Source organism: Syngnathus floridae, chromosome 2, assembly GCF_059516105.1.
Source record: "Syngnathus floridae isolate MCC-2025c chromosome 2, RoL_Sflo_1.0, whole genome shotgun sequence".
Lineage (NCBI taxonomy): Eukaryota > Metazoa > Chordata > Actinopteri > Syngnathiformes > Syngnathidae > Syngnathus > Syngnathus floridae.
Window position 1 is genome coordinate 6,353,233 of NC_142414.1, and position 16,878 is coordinate 6,370,110.

The window sequence follows — 16,878 nt, forward strand, 5'->3', positions numbered from 1 at the left end:
GGTAAAAAGGGAGCCATGAAGCAATGAGCAAGTGTTCAATCTCCTTCAATGTTTTATGTTAGGCGGCACTTCATTGCAACGCACCTTGGATTGAGTAAAAGAGAAAAGTAGAAGAGAATAAATCGAGGATAATGATGTGTCCTCCCGTCTCTGCATTTTGATCGACAGCTGGCAATGAATATTGATGTGCGTCCAGTCGAATCGCTCTTCTACGCCAGAAGAGAATTTTAACGCCATAGACGCATATTCCATTCCTGTGAAATTGCAGCCCGACTCTCACCAGTGCGATTATTTCTGAGGGTTATGTCTCTGTCTGTGATTGGCAGGTCCTTTGTAATTCAGCAGATCCCCAGCAGTAATCTTTTCATGGTGGTGGTGGACAATAAGTGCGATTGCAGCATGTTTGAGCCAATCACCATGGATCCTGTTGAAATCATGTATATCCTTTATTAACAAGTCTGGGCTGTAAGCACTAGGCTCTGGGTTTTTTTTTTGGACAAAAAATAATTATATATATTATATGTTGTGTGTTTCTTCAACAATCATAATGAATGAACAATTACTTTTAAATGTCCATTTTTGGGGCACTGGCAGAGCTGGGGGGGAGGGGGGGACACAAGTATGACCCAGGTGCCAGGCCAGATAACTTTTAATTTAATTAATAATTTTCAGATTTTTCTGGGATTTGCTTTTAACAATTCCACATATCCCCCTTAAATAAATATAGTGAAACTTTATCAGCATTTACTGAAGATTTATGTGGGTTTGTATTTTTTTATTTTATGTTTGGCGAACCCTCTGAGATATCCTTGCCCACCCTCCCATGGCCTTTTTGTCGGTTGCATTGCCTCAGTGTTCCCGTCCCATGTCAACTTCCTCAAAAAAAAAAAAAACATGGAACAGCCTGAATGAAGCACCTTAACTTTTCCCTCACATAACGAGTCTCTGAAATGTGAGAGACTTAAGATGCAAAAGGACAGGAGGCGCCCAGATACCTGTCACCCGTTCCACCCTGAGGTATAGAACCGTCCGTATGTTAGCTGAGCCAGCATGTGGGTCGTATTAAAACGTTCCATATCTGTTCTACATCATCGTGTTTGTCTGGCTTCTTTCGGCAGGAGAACTCAATGGAGTGTGGAGGAGCTCACACTCTCACACCGTCGTTTTCCGCAACACTGCTCTGCGTTCTCCTGGCGCTCTTCCCCAGCTGACCAAAGCTGGCTTCATCGACGTATCCATCCAGAACTTTCTGTCGAATCGACTTGGCATGTAAAACTATCACAAAGAAATCACACAAAAGAAACTGGAAAAAAAAACATCCCACCTCACCTTTCAACACCATTAAAGGTCACTTTCCTTAGTTAACTACTGACGACAAATATTCATGAAAGGACTGAGAGCTCAAATGCAGTGTGATCAGTCAGGTGCTATAGCAATATCACATCCGCAAGAGCTTTTAGTTTCTACGTCCCACGGACACTCCAAAGTGGGCATTCAAGCCACGGACAAACCATTAGCAGCGAGACTAGGGCACTTTTTTTCTGGTACCGACCTTTGTTTTCATGGACAACTATCATTTGAAAGATTTCGGAACAATGAAAGTAATAATATAGTTGGGTCTTTTTAAAAAAATATATATATTTAAGCGTCTCACGTTTTGTAAAACAAAAAATCTAATTGGCCGTTTTTGTTAATAATATGTATATGTTCTATCTGTACAGTATATATGTCTAAAGAGTTTAATATTTCATGAACAAGTGGTACCCCTAAACTGTGACTACAACATTTTGAGTCCTCTGATGTGAGTAGTTGTTCAAATTTAAGCTTTGCCTTATTCATTGATATTGGTCCTGTTTGTGAACTTTTTTCTTTTTAATAAAACATATAAAAGGGATGAAAAGCTTTCATATTGAGTTTGAGTTCCCAAATTGCAGACAGATTTGGGTTTTGACGCATTTTGATCTCTTTGTTCTTTCAGTACTGGTTTGGATGTCGACAGAAATGTGGCAGTTTTGTGTCTATATGTGTGTGTGCGCACATGTACTATAAGCGTGTGCGTGTGTGTGTGTGTGTGTGTATGCATCTGTTGTTTTACCCTTCCGTCCTTTTGTGTACACTGTACACCTTTGACCAAGAGCTCTTTCATCGACCGAGAGACACATAAAAGCGATTCAACAGCATCACACATCTGCAAACACTCAGCAAATAGACACAAACAATCCTTTGATATTCCTTTCCAGGCCATATGCCTACATGCATGCAAAAGGATTTGATGGCATGTTGGGTCAATCTTTTTGTGTTTGTGAAAACAAACGAGTACAAGAAATAATAAACCGCAACAGTTCTATGAGAGTATCCCAGGCGCCTCATCTGTGGGTGTCAACTCGAAGGTCCCTGTGATCAAATGCTTCCCTCTTCTTTGGCTTCTCTGACCCAGTCGCCTTTGCGAGCTACCCCGGTTTGATAAAGTAAAGCTCACTGTTGGAGCAAGTTTGATTTTTCTTGTACCGTTTCGACAGTTTGGTCCCTTGAGTCGAGCTATGTGACTGTAATCACTCCCAGTTCATCTTGTTCTTCCTCCCTCAATGCCGCTAGGTCATTTATCACTCTAAAATGGGCTGAGAGCTGTTTGGGGTCATCACACATTGAATCCGGTCTGTGATTCCTTCCTGGTTGCCAGATGAGTGAGACCAATGTGTGTTGCGACACAACATCGGCGTTTAGGCAGACACATGGGTAAGTGAACTTCTCCATGGGGATCTGCCACAATTGCAGCCCTGCTGCTACCCTCAGATTGCGAGAGAGACAGACAAGGGGAGAGAGAAATATGCTTGTCACTATTTCGTTCATGCTAGAACGCATTCTTCGTATACTGGTGATAATCCCACTAATGTCCAGGCAAAGAGCAAGTTTTGGAAGATCAGAAAGTAAAGCAGGAGGAAGTGTCGAGTAGCTTTTCATTCAGCAAGACACAGTGACGACGAGTATTTCAAAGGATATTGGATGAGGTATAAAATGCATATTTTAAAGAGAGAAAAACAAAGCTAGTACTACTTAGCCCCCTAGTGCAGCGTTGTAGAATGTGTACATATATATTTATCTTGAGAGAGCAGTCTCGGATCATAATTCTGTGGCAAGACAGACACACCCAGAAAATGTCCATCAAAAGCAAGAAAAATATTTCTGAATGTAGTTTATGGTTTAGCAACCACATTCCTGATCTACGGGACACTGTTGTTTGTGGTGGCTTGGGGCAAGACAAAAAATATCGTCAAAAGGGACTGAGCACAATTCATCAACAAAACATTTTGTGCGTTATCTTGACTACATGAAATGATTGTCTGAAGAATTGAAGATGAATCAGATGTTCACGTTTTCATACAGAAAGTCCTTAAATCCAAACAGGCATTCTCACACTTACTGTGCCTTAAGTGGTCACCAGTCAAAAGACTACAGTGGTGAACTTCATAGTCGTAATCCTGAGAATAACGTTATATTAATCCAGTGAAGTCAAAACGTGAGAGTCGTGATATTAAGATTATGGTTGGGCCATTACTATAGTTTTAGAATTGATTATTTCATAGATGAATCAAATACTCGGATAAATTGTATTTGCATTGATGTGTATTGAAAAAACATCATTTCTACGATTACTTTATTCACCAATAATTTTGTAGTTTATTTGGTATTATTTAGTGATTAAAAAAACAATGAAACAATAGTTAAGCAATTTCGCGCACGATTACTTTATTCACCAATAATTTTGTAGTTTATTTGGTATTATTTAGTGATTAAAAAAACAACAATGAAACAATAGTTAAGCAATTTCGCGCACAAGATTGGTCGTCATTGTTCTCCAAACTAAAAACAAATGTTTGCAAATGTCTCATTTTAAGTAAACACAAAAAATAAATAAATCTGCTGTCATTATGGACAACAAAAAAAGAGCATTATTAGTTTTGAGAACCCAAATTCAGAAGATTTGGACAATTGTTAGTCAAAAACACCCCTAAACAATTACTCGATTATTAAAGTATGAGGCGCCACTTGGTTAAACTATTTTTGTGTGCGGATAAAGTGTAGTTCAAAATCTAAGACTTTTTTTAAAAACTTTTTTAAACATTAAAATAACTGAAACTATAATCAAAACTAGCCATTTTCAAAAAGGATTTTTAACTCTGATTACTGACTAACTGACTAACTGCTACTAAAGGGATTTTTTAAATACTCATACATTTACTCAAGTATCACATTCAGATACCAGATTTCTTGAGGACCACAAATAAATGACTCTGACAGCTGAACCATGCAAAGACCACACACAGGCTGATAGGGGAAAGCACGGCATGGTGAAGGCAAGCTGGGAAAACACACATCGGCATTCCACTTGGTTAAAGCTTAAAGCTCCACTGTCGCCATGTTTAATGACAATTATTTTAAAAAAAAGTGTTTTGCATCTTATCTTTCAAGAATGCTCTCCGCTGTCTATCAGACATTCCTCATATGCGTTACAAGCATAATTGTCATGCAATGCATTTTTTGTTGACACGGGAGATTTAGCTTTTATCCTTTGGCCTCTAAGCATCTTTGACAGCTCCTTTCTTCTCTGTCTTCTTTGACCTAATCCTTTTTGCTTTGGCCACATCCATCACGCACGCTTGTTGGCTGCAGTTGTGATAATGAGCAGGCAGACACACACACACAGAAAGAAAATCCCAAAGTTCAATATGATCTCGCAGGTGTTATAGCTGTCAGGGAGAGACGCCAGTTTTCAGATACCATCCAAAAAGAGTCACTGATGTGGCCACAAAACAGCGGCCATTTTGGTGACCGTAAGGAGGTGAAAACAATAACAGGAGGTGAAAACAGTCACAGAAGGTTTCTGTAACCAGTCAAGTTTTTATTAGATTTACCAGAATGGGGAAGAGAATGTGCTAGCAAAATTTGTCTTCTGTTTCTCAATTTGAAAATGTGTTAATTTTTTTAAATATTGTGTTGTCAACAATTAATCAAAACAAATTGATTATCAAATTAATCAAAGACTACCGTATTTTCCGCACTATTAGGCGCACTTAAAAACTAAAAATGTACTCAAAAAAACACAGTGGGCCTTATAATGCAGAGCACCTTATATATGGATCAATTAATGAATTTGTTGAGCCATACTGGTTGTACATAGCGCTCTGCCAAAATGTTTCAGTACGTTTTAGTAAGACTAGTAAATTACAAGGCCGCATGGCTTCCCAGCATTACGGCAACCGTGGTCAGGGGGCGTCACTGAATAGTAGCTGCTATACGCACGAGGCTCTTTCATTTCAAAATAGGCTGCTCCGTTAATGTTTCGAGTAAATTTACGGATCGATATGGAATGGAAACATAAGTAAGCAGTACCAATGTGTTAGGTCAAACTTTAGTCAGTTCTGATCACTTTTATAGGCGATAGTTTGAGAAATGCGATTATTTACTGAGGGTTCATTGGTTATTGGTTATTGTGCAATTTTTGTGTATAAAGTTAGACTGAATACCTCGTTGACTGGTTTGACGCGATACAAATTAAATCAAAGAAAGTTTATGACCATAAAAAATGAGTGGGGTTGCTGGACCAAGAAGCCAAAGTGTATCATTTTCATACAGAAAGGGAGTTGGACTTTACCTCATTGACTGGGTTGACATTCCCTTTAGCACAGCACCATCTAGTGCAGGGGTGGGCAATTAATTTTTACAAGGGCCCACATTAAAAACCTGAGTTGCGTCAGAGGGCCACATCAACGATAACTTAAACCTCCTCAATTTTCTTCCTTTGTAAAATGCACTAAAATTATTTCTTTTAAATAGCTGGTACTGGTAATTAGAAGAATACAATTATTCTGTTTATATTTATATTAAGCTATATGAAATTGTGGTGTATAGGTCAAATGAAAAAAATCATTAATTAGTGCAATTTCTTCTTAACTTCTTTAACTTTTCCTCAAACTGTGAATTACAACACATTTATAGAAACACATCAATGTGTCCTCAACCCGCCTTGCTTATGGTACGTCGGGAGAGTGACACATTCTCAAATGCGCTCTTTTTCTCCAGGCATATCAGTGCAACAGAGTCCAACAAGCACTCCTTAATAAACTCTCCGTCAGTAAACGGCTTACTTTTTTTGGCAATTTTGCCGGAAATGACAAAACTTGTCCTAACCGCTGCATCTCTGTGGGTATGAAGTTTGATAAAAAGTCCTTGTTGGGCTTGCAATTTTGCTAGCAATGCATCAGCCACTGTTGCGCACTCTTTATTAGACAGATTTCTGTATTTTTCCTCATGCTTGGTGTCAGGTTCAGAATCAGCAAAAGGATCAGCAGACAAAACCAGTGAGGCAGAATGTTGAGTCTTTTCTCGCGAGAAGTGCATCCAGACTTACATCAATCCGACTACACTAAAGGTCTGTTTACACTCCTCTCTTTTTATTCAGGAATGCCCTACCTACAATGTGAGACTAGCCCCTGATAGGTGGGGGGGAAAGCGTGGGCTTTGTCTCATGAGAGAAGAAACGAGATTCTATGTGAAACTAGAAGTCGCAGACAGGATCCCATGAGAAACGAAAGGTGTGCAAGGACAAAATGCTATGTGAAACAAAGTAGTCATGTGAAAAGAGTGCAAAGACAAAATGACATGAGCAGACATCAACAACTTTCTTGGATTCCCAGAGGTGTAGAAGGTCAGGAAGCTCCAGACAGAATCGTTTGACTTGTTGTGGACTGGGTGATGTCTGCAAGGAGAAACAGCAAGCATTCTGTGCAATAACTTTATTAATAAGTACTCATTAGGGAACGCATGATAACATATATATACAATTTATCTAACACTTGGTCGTGTAGTGGCGACTCAAATTATATTATTTAAACACAACGACCTGTGTACCACAAATCAGGAACACGGCTTTACCTTTCATTTATGTAAAGAAATATTTGGCAGTCCATGTCTTGTTGAAAACTCCGCACTCCTTGTCAATTTTTCTTTTCTTAGTGTCAACACACATTTTGAGGGCAGCATCACTTCGCGCTGTTCACCTTCACGCACAGCTCACATACATGTACGCTACACGGAAGCCTTTCAAAATTAAAGCAGAACAGTTGTATTGCACGCACGACACAGATTTTTTTTTAAGATTAAGTTGTAATCAAATGTAATTTATGATTGGCCTCATGCGGGCCGGAGAGAGACGCACAAAGGGCCGGATGTGGCCCTCGGGCCATATTATGCCTAGATCTGAGCTAGTGGATGCATACTGCAACCCTAGTCAACCTCAGTTTGATGCAGTATAGCTTCTATTTTATGCACCTTTTAATCCAGTGCACCCTATATATGAAATAATTTCTAAAATAAAAAATTAAAAGAGGGTGCACTTTATAATCCAGTGCGCCTTATAGTGCGAAAAATTCAGCACCTTAATAATCGAGTAATCGTTTACAGCCACTTTTTATTCTTAAATTGTCTGTTTTCAGCCTCTCAACGGTAAATAGAAATAGAAATAGAAAAATAAATAGATTTCTGGAGTCGTATATGAAAAATAAACCCAGTGCCGCCTATCGGAGTTTGTGCAAAGAAGCAAAAGGAGACTTTTCACCACGAATAAATTGCAGCCACCCTTTGAAGTTGTAATGTATGCTCGTCACGTCGAAAAGCCTCGTTCGATTAGTGAGCAGAACAATGGCCTGACCAAGTGGCCAAGTGCATTGGCTTGCTCAAGCAGGAAATGGCTGAATGGAGACCGAGCAGTCCATCTTGTAGTATTCTGCCTCTGTCACTCAATTTCATGTTGGCTGTTTTTAGAGCACAGGCTTGCAAAGAAAGAAAAGCTCATAGGAATCAGGGGAAGACGTTAAAGTTGAGCCCGGACTTCAAGGAGCCAATGGAGGAAATGGCAATGTACTATGTTTTCTTCACTGTACAACTGCTTGCAGCAAACAACGTTATTGCCCTTTGGCCTTTGTTTGCCTCCAGGCTGCTTTGGTACCACGTACATTTCAGCGTTATCTCAGGCCAAAGGCCATCGTATGTTAGAAGATGGAAATCCCAGCACGTGATGATGGATCTGGTTGTTTTTGTTACATGGTCCTTCTGGCCTTAGTGTGGTTATGTTCTGCTTTTATAAAAGTCTATTTGTGCACGCACGGCTGTGTGTGGGTTCATGTCCGTCTGTCATGTTTGATTTGTATCTTTATACCTCAGCCGGAGAGCTGCCGCAGCCAATCCTCTATGAGGTCAGTGTGGACACGACTACATTTTTTGGCACATTCGCATGCATGTATGGACATGCGTGTCTTACACTGGCACACGGACACACGACACCACCCGTATCTTGTTCAAGTGTATAAGGGAATTGAGCCACTCTTGACGGGCAGAGTCGTGAAAGCAGCTGTGGTTGAGATCAGGGACGGACAAGTGGGTTTCTGCCCTGCTCTCTCAGCATAACAGGCGGCAGCATTTAGGCATCGTGACATCACAGCAGACTGACGTGTGATTTGCAGTTCGCAATAGCATTTGCCTTTGGAGCTCCGCAGTCTGCTGGGAGGCCGGTGGAGCCAGTTAATTAGCGGTCTCGTTTGTGTAGCACTTACACAGTTCACGGTCAGGTTGTAATTAAAATATTCAGGGCGGCCAAGGTTTAAAGTCGTACTGTATTTTTTTGTTTCCGTCTCGCGTGCTTAATTGCAAGTCTGCAGCTCTCGTCGGAGAGTTTGGGATTCATATGTCCTTATTAGAGAGGTTATTTTTAATGAGGTGTGTAATCTGAGGGATCTATTTGTCATTGTTGGGTCAGGAAAAAGACCACAAGCTCACAACCTGATCTACGAGAGTGAGTGCCAGGAATAGAGACGGAGATTGCAAAAAGCAATGATACAGTTTATAATAGATATTCAGCATACAGTTCACTTGTAAATATGATAAATCATCATTCTTGAAGCATTAATCCATACGTGAAGCTTTATGAAGACTTTAATTAGCATTTACGTTAAGTGAAGGTTTACCTCGGGCAGTTAGTGGTTAGGGCAAGTCCCCAGCAAATGAATGGAAGCCAATTTAACTCTTTTTCAAATAAAAACACAGCTCCAAAGCCACAAAAGACACGCACAAAGAGAGGGCTTAAGAAAGAAGAAGAGTCACCCCACCACACCCCCACCTCCCACAGAAAAGGGCCAGCTCAGTGGCCTAGTAGTAGAGTGTCCGCCCTGAGACTGAAACGTTGTGGGTTCAAACCCCGGCCGGATCATGCCAAAGACTATAAAAATGGGACCCATTGTCTCCCTGCTTGGCACTCAGCATTAAGGGTTGGAATTGGGGGGTTAGATCACCAAATGATTCCTGAGCGCGGCACCGCGGCCCACTGCTCCCTTCTCCCCCAGGGGATGGATCAAAATCACATGGGGATGGGTTAAATACAGAGGATGTGTGTGTGACGATGATCATTGGGACTTTGACTTTTAAAATGGTATCATTATGGCCATCTTCATACGGGGCTCATGCACCGCGTCATTGTGATGTCAACCAAACGTCGTTATTCACCATTTTGGAGGTTGCGTCCAATGTAACGAAAAGCGTTCTGTAAAGGCTGCAAATTATCAAATTTATTCGCAACTAATTCTTGGAAAAGAAAAAAATTGATAGTGTCAGTCTCATGTAGGACTGTGCTATTAATCGAATTTCAATTGTAATTATTACACTTCAAAATTACAAAAACAATTAAATAGGATAAAAAACAATTATTACTATGCATTAATGTCCAATGTTTGTTAATACAAAGTACAAGGAAACTATATTTTAATTTATACATTTGTACTTTCTTTAATTTTAAAATACTGTCATTAAAAAAAATTGTTTTGTCCAAAAGGAACTGTCATTTAATCATAGTGTTTTTAAAGATTTCTGTATTTTAATAATTTTTACATTTAAAAATTTTTATTTAGCAATCGTGATTTCATTTCACTGATTACCAAACTTATTGAAAATATTTTTTTCGTAATTGAGCATCCCTAAAAATAATTAATTGAAATTTTACACATATACCAAACATTTCTTTAACACGCTGCTGAATCATTATATTTAATTCTTATTATACAACCCCATTATTAAATATAGTACTGCTGTCATATATTCATACAAACAAAAGTTTAGCTCTACTTACCATGACCCTACAGATCCCAATCGTCTTCCGAATGAATCGCTCTATGAATATTATTTTCTACCAATCTAGCCAGCTTCCCACTTGAGTTCTATGGTGGCGTTTTTAAAAAAAAATCGTTCCCGTTGCTTGACAGTCTCCTCGACTCACATGAATCTCTATCCACGTGAGGCGTGTGTGTCTACATGCTACACACTTGTGGTTACGAGTCTACATGCTTGTGTCCATGTAGGAGAGCCATTTGTGTTGTCTTCATGCCAAAGGCTCTGCAGAGCAGCCATATATTACAAGTGGACAGAAGAACCGCATTCTCCTCCCATGTCTGTAACAACGTTTTCTTCTCTTTGCCCAAAATTATCTATGGTTCAAGGCGTGCACTGTGGTTGAAATATTGCTACAAGTGTGTTATGTTTTCTGAGCTTTACAGCAAGGGCAGGAAGCATTTGATGGCGCTCTGACTTTATAGCATCCATGGGGAAACAGTAAATCTCGCAACATTAACGCAAAATCTGACCGAAATAAAAAGGCCATATATGAACAGTTAAAAGGCCTCTGTGAGTTGCAGTTGGTTAATCTCTCTTGAGCGCTGCTGCAGAGGTAAAAGTCTAAAAGGACCATCAGTCTCTTAAAACCCTTTGGGGTAAGGACTAAGAAACCACAGTTTGACTGAAAACACCTGCACCTTCACAGTGCAGTGTACAGAGAGAGCTTCAATATCTTCATCCGACACTCTCACGTAAACACACGTGTGGGTTAAACACACATGCATCTACGACGACATACAAGAACGTTTCTAAAAATCAAGCAAAGAAACAGAAGAGTTGAGCAGTTTATAATTCATGTCTTGTTTTCCGCGACGACTCAGCCCTTTCTACCCTCGCTCACATTTTTAGAATCGTTTCCCTCAATAGGTACAGTGCAATGAAATACAATCCAATGTTATGGAGATGGCCTCGACCCAAAAATGCTCGACACTCCCTCTGAATTCTGGGGGACATGGTGGGGGGTGTCTCATCTGGAGACAGTGAGCTATTTGTACGGTTCTGTTGCATATCTAGGCTTGCACCATTGCAAGTATGGATGATTGGTTGCACTGCTCTGCCTCTGTCAGGAACGGAATTCATAAAACTTCATAATCAGAAGACATTAGTAACGGAAACAGTTTTCAATCATAGATAATCCTTGCTTGGGATCTTACAACTTAACATGATGTTTCATTGATAATAGTTCATCAAGGCTCTAATCCACAGGTGTCAAACTCAAGGCCCGGGGGCCAGATACGGCCCGCCACATCATTTTATGTGGCCCGCGAAGACAAATTGTGCATCAAATTCGTGTCATTACTAGAATTGCAAATTGTCTTCACTTTTAATAATATCTTTTTTTTTTAAAATATTTGACCAGTTTTTACTAGTCTAATTGGAAAATGAGTTATTTGTCAGTTTGTTTTGTAGCTTTTACTGTATATAATATGAGGTGCTTATACATTTAATTGGGTTGACAGTCATAATGGCCCTCCGAAAGAAGCTATGACTACAATGCGGCCCGTGAAAAAAAATGAGTTTGACACCCCTGCTCTAATCTAAACCCCTTCACATTCTGTTGCATGAGCCAAAATCAAATGAATTAATTGATAAATAATAGAATTTAATAACATCAAACTACTTGAGGGAAACATAATCTTGTCACTCTGTGAAGGCTGCCTAGTAACTGTCAGTTCTGAAGTGTATAAACTCACTTCATCAACTTAGTTTAATTTCTTTTAACTTCATGATTTTACTGACTGAAAATCTTTCCAATTCAATATTCTTTGAAATAATCACTTTGGTTGCTTTTCCACCTTGATAGTTTAGTTCCATAGCAGGGTAATCTGGATCATGAATGTAAAGCATAAATAAATCATGATTAGCAAACAGGATTTTGCACATGTGACGCCGGGGATGTCCTTACGGGCCACATTACACCAGAAGAAAGAGGCTGAGGAGCTGCAGCCAAGGACACGCATACTCCTTTCACTTACATTGTTGAGCTTTCGCATAAACAAGAACTCTAAAAAAAATAAATAAAAGAAAGTAGAGCCACGAGGGATGATGTTGGACTTGTGCCAGAGCGAAAAGTGAAAGTTTCATATTACCCAGGGGCTATTGGAGTCTAATAATTGGTAGTTTTGAGACAGGACTGAAGATGTTTTGTCCAGTGTCCAGTTTTGCTTCAGTATATCACGACTTTTCCTTTTCGCCTGATTTGACTTTTCACCTCCAAGGCAATTTTGACACACTAGCTTTCTTTCTCACAGAAATATTGAGGCCAAAATGCAAATCAAAACCATTGTTCCGTTGCAAAAAGTGATGTATACAAACAATGTACAAAAAAAAATAATAAAACACACACTGTTAGCCAATATACTATCTGTAGAGCCAAACCAGAAATTTTAGTTTAGTAATTCATGCTCCATGGACTCGAGCACATTATTATTATTATTATTATTATTATTATTATTATTATTATTATTATTATTATTATTAATTATTATTATTATTATTATTATTATTATTATTATTATTATTATTATTTTATTGTTATTATTTTTCCCACCCTTCTATGTTATGCATGCATTTACACACACACAGACACACACACGCACACACACAGGCACACACACACGCACATACACATGCTTTGCTGGTGCCAGAACACATTCATCAGGTCCTCATAGCTGGGTCCTGTCATGCTTCAGCCTCAGGCCTGTAGGCCCGAAGCCAGAGACTGCAGCATCAGGCTCTCCGCCAGTCTGTCATGACGCCGGGCCATGATCCAAACTTCCTTCAGCTTTCATGTGAGTTGGACGTCAAAATGGCAGCAAAGGGGGTGGCCCCTCACTGCAGCAGTACAATGCGCAGGTCAGTGAGCAATCATTGAGAAACCTTGAACAGCTTACACACAAACACACAATGTCATGTCAGACATCTGTTAAGCGTGGTGTTAAAATAGTTTGTGTCGTAATATAATAAAGTGGAGTTGCTTAATTGTTTAATTTGGAGGCTTTATAGAACTCTACTAAACATTGTGGTAAATACTGATTTTTATTGCGCCACATGCTAAGCTGTAATTTGTCAAATATGCATCATGTCGAACAGTGAATCATTGCATTTTATTGCACCTGCTGTTTGCTTATATTAGAGGAGAGCAGAAAAATGGCAACGGAGTGCTGAATTATGTCCTGTTTTGAAGTCTTGTGCCAACTCCAACGAGAAAAATAAATCCCCGTCCTGCTCACAAGATGTAGCTGCAGGCAGTGATGTGCAGCGAGCGCTCCAAAGTCTTCCTTGAACTCTGTAGCACTGATTTGAACCTCAGATTGTGCAACGCAAACAATTGTGGTCATCTACTAGCGACATCCAACAAACTTGTGTTGATTGACGGTTGTTGGTCATGTTTTAATGTGACTTAAATTATGAAGTGAATATTAATATGAAACATACGTTTCTAACCATTTCCTGGACTTGATATTGTTAGGGAAGGAAATGAGTTCACCAAAATACACGACCAAACCATCAACTCATGTTTCTGGCTCCTTTTTTCCCCCTCCCCATAGTCTGGACTTTGCTCTTTGTCAATATCACTTTTGCCCAGTATTCTTTTTTTCATTTTCTTTCTGTTTGATATTTAGAAAAAGAGTTTGCGTATTGATAATGTAAAAACGGATCAGTTACTCTCTACGGTCCCCCAGGTCTGATGGGCTCCTGGATTCATCCAAAACCACACTCATCTGCATTCATGAAGCCATAAACTCCAGTCAGCCCTGAAGCAAACTAAAAAAAAAAAAAGCTAAAAATCCCCCTTTAAAAGTGCAGTTGGAACTCAGTCAGTTCCAGGGAAGATGTGCAATTATTTTTTTTTTTAGCTGCATGTTGAAATGTATTTAGTCCTCGTCAAAGTAAACAAACACAAAGCCAATAACGCCCCACCTGGAAGTCAACAAGGAAGCGTAAATATTTCATTACAGGTTTCTTGCCCTCGGAGGGCTTTGTGGTTTATTGGATCTAGTGCGACATTACCTTGTCATTTTCCCATCTGCAGTGTGTGCATTCATTAATCACAAAGACCTCAGTGTACATTCGCCCCCCATTTAAACACCTTATTTCAAGTTTTTAATGGTGGCTCACACTTGCCAAGGTGTCAGTCAGATGAAAAAAGACAGGCAAAACCGTTGGAAGGGGGGCAAGTTGGGGTATGGAAAAATATCCTGTGGTTGGTTAATTTTTTTTCCCCCCTCAAACATTACGAGCGAATGTGTCTTCTTCTCTGCAGGCTGTGCGACCTCTTTGGATGAACGGAAATCCTTCATAATAACACTGGCAATGACATCGTTCCCCCGTTGCACAACTGCATGACTAAATGGCCATGATGTCTTTGGGAAATAATTTACTCTGTTTATTTTCAACACAGTTGGCCTAAGTAAGGCGTTTTCTTTTGTTTTGATCAAGTGGACATGTTTCCTCTGAAGTTTGGCCACTTAAAATAACAACAATGTGAAGTCATATTTACCATTACAATCCCGGATCACCCACATTAGTCATACAGTAATATGTTTGTGTTAGCACTGTTGTAAAAGAACAAATATTATAGCACAGATGTCATAACACAAACAAAGTTTAGTAAAATGGCGAGGCTTGCCATGTGCTTTAACATTAAATGTGATCATTGATGTTCAGTAACTTTCTCAATAGAGTGAGTTATTGATAAAAAACAGAGGGTTCTTCCGTCTATCAGAAGCTTTTTCCACACACAGAGGGGGCCTGGAATATGCTCTGACCCCCCCCACTCAGATATTCATGCCCCACCCCATGGCCCCCCCTAGTGAAAAAAATTCTATCTCCTCCAGTGTTTCCACATGTCCGAAAAGAATCTGAATCAATAAATCCAGAGGGTTGCTTTAATGATCTATGCAGAAAGACAGATTGTTGTTCTTGTTATTGTTGCCATCTTATCTCCGTTGCAAGTTAATAGAGAAGAACTGAGAAGTGTCTCGCTGCTGATGGATTGGCCCCAGAAGCCAAACTCTCCGAGTTCCCCGTATACCCGAACTTCAACACTTCACTTGCTATGTTTCATTAATGCAAACATTGACTTCATGCGAGACACCCAAAGAGCATCCGTCAATGTCAAATTTCTTCCTCTGCCGTTTCCTCCTAGTGAAGAAAAATGTGCTTTGACATGTTTAACCCTTAATGGAATGACAGTGTTCGTTTATTTCCAAAATTAAATTAAGCAGCAACTTTGTTTTGGAATTGCTATAATAGACTTTTAAGCCTCAGTGGGGGAAAACCATGCAAATGTGCAATGGTTGCCAAGAAACTGAAGAACTGAAATGGAAATAAAGTAGATGTTCCCATAAGTAGGCGCATGCGGAAGTAAATAGCCCGTTGCATTACGGGAAAAAATGCCCAATGTAAATTGTGCATTGCAGCCGCAATAAAACCATAATATTACGAATAAATAATTTCAATCAGTTCATTTTTTAACATAATGTAGGCCAAAAGCAAATCGATTTTTTACTCGCACATTATGGGAAAAATTTGTAGCATTTAGCTCCAAGTACGTATTTATTCGCGAGCTACTGAATTTCTGGCTGTCAACACGTTGGCATTTAACTGGCACAATGTGGATAGAAAAGGAGGCTCAATAACTACACTAACAAATAATGTTAACCATAACTTGGAACAGGAGGCCACTTTGGTGTAATCCACCAAAGTTTCACATGCAGGCTGACAGAATCAATCAGCTGACCTGGTGCTTAGATCTCCACAAAATTACGCTGACAAAAGAATCCCCAGGCGAACCACAAACAAGTGAGTTTGTCTAGCATTGTCAATGTCTCGTTGCATGAGTAAGCACACATGGAAGGGATGACAAAGTGTAGGTTTGATACAAGAAATACAACCAAGAAGAAAAAATTAAATGAAACGTTGTAAAAGCATTGTAAAAGATGGCATTGTAAAAGAAAAATATTTGATTGTAAAGATGTTATGCTAATGTATTCAGTTTTGTGGCATTAAGTCAGAAAGTAAATGTCTTAAGTCTACTCCACCGTGTGAAAAGAGAAGATCATGTGTCTGAGTGTTGAGAATGCTCCACTGTCAATGTTTACTTTGGTCATACAAGTTCTGTAAATTCAATTAGAGAACACCTTGAAAGAAAAATGTCACTTGACAGAACGGTCATCCAGACATTTAATATGGAATAACAGATTGAAATCCTCCCCGATGAATGTGATTATCTTTCCACATCTGTGTGCAATAAAGTGAGATGAGCTGCGACACAGTGCTGTTTCGGTTTCACACACGCACGCGTACGCACACACGCACACGCAATCACACGCACACACACACACACACACACACACACACACACACACACACACACACACACACACACGTACGCACGTACGCAGGCAGCTATTCTGCTCGTTGACATTTACACTTTGCAATTACCTCATCGAATATCGTTTGTTCTGCTTTGTAGTTGGTGTGACAAGTGTGCACTCTAACAATTGTGCGTATTGGAGGGTAACTAGGGGTAAGCAGTTTGACCCAGAATAAGATTAACTGAGTTCTTGAAAAAAATATTTGGCCGAGCTGAGAACAATTATCAAACTGACGTTGATTTACAAAAGTAATTATTTTTCCTCTGCTGTCACATGCTAT

General features: G+C 39.6%; 1 protein-coding gene and 1 long non-coding RNA gene across 4 annotated transcripts in view; both read left to right on the top strand.

Annotated features, from left to right (window-relative positions):
• The window catches only part of LOC148401390 (voltage-dependent calcium channel subunit alpha-2/delta-3-like), a 75,423-nt gene extending 73,815 nt beyond the window's left edge, over positions 1-1,608 (top strand). For both annotated transcript variants that reach the window (XM_088367741.1, XM_088367742.1), the window contains 3 exons: positions 327-444; positions 940-1,017; positions 1,119-1,608. In XM_088367741.1, coding sequence (XP_088223867.1) covers positions 327-444; positions 940-1,017; positions 1,119-1,211 — 289 coding nt within the window. In that variant the 3' untranslated portion in view covers positions 1,212-1,608. The remainder of the gene's footprint in view (positions 1-326; positions 445-939; positions 1,018-1,118) is intronic.
• Positions 1,609-2,658: 1,050 nt separating this feature from the next.
• Positions 2,659-16,462, top strand: LOC148401392 (uncharacterized). Of its 2 annotated transcripts, none has more exons than XR_015857167.1 (3): positions 2,659-2,736; positions 12,909-13,071; positions 14,483-16,462. It is a non-coding gene; the product is annotated as an uncharacterized LOC148401392 (long non-coding RNA). The 2 variants fall into 2 exon arrangements; XR_015857166.1 differs by lacking the exon at positions 14,483-16,462 and adding an exon at positions 13,352-13,705.
• Positions 16,463-16,878: the final 416 nt, after the last annotated feature.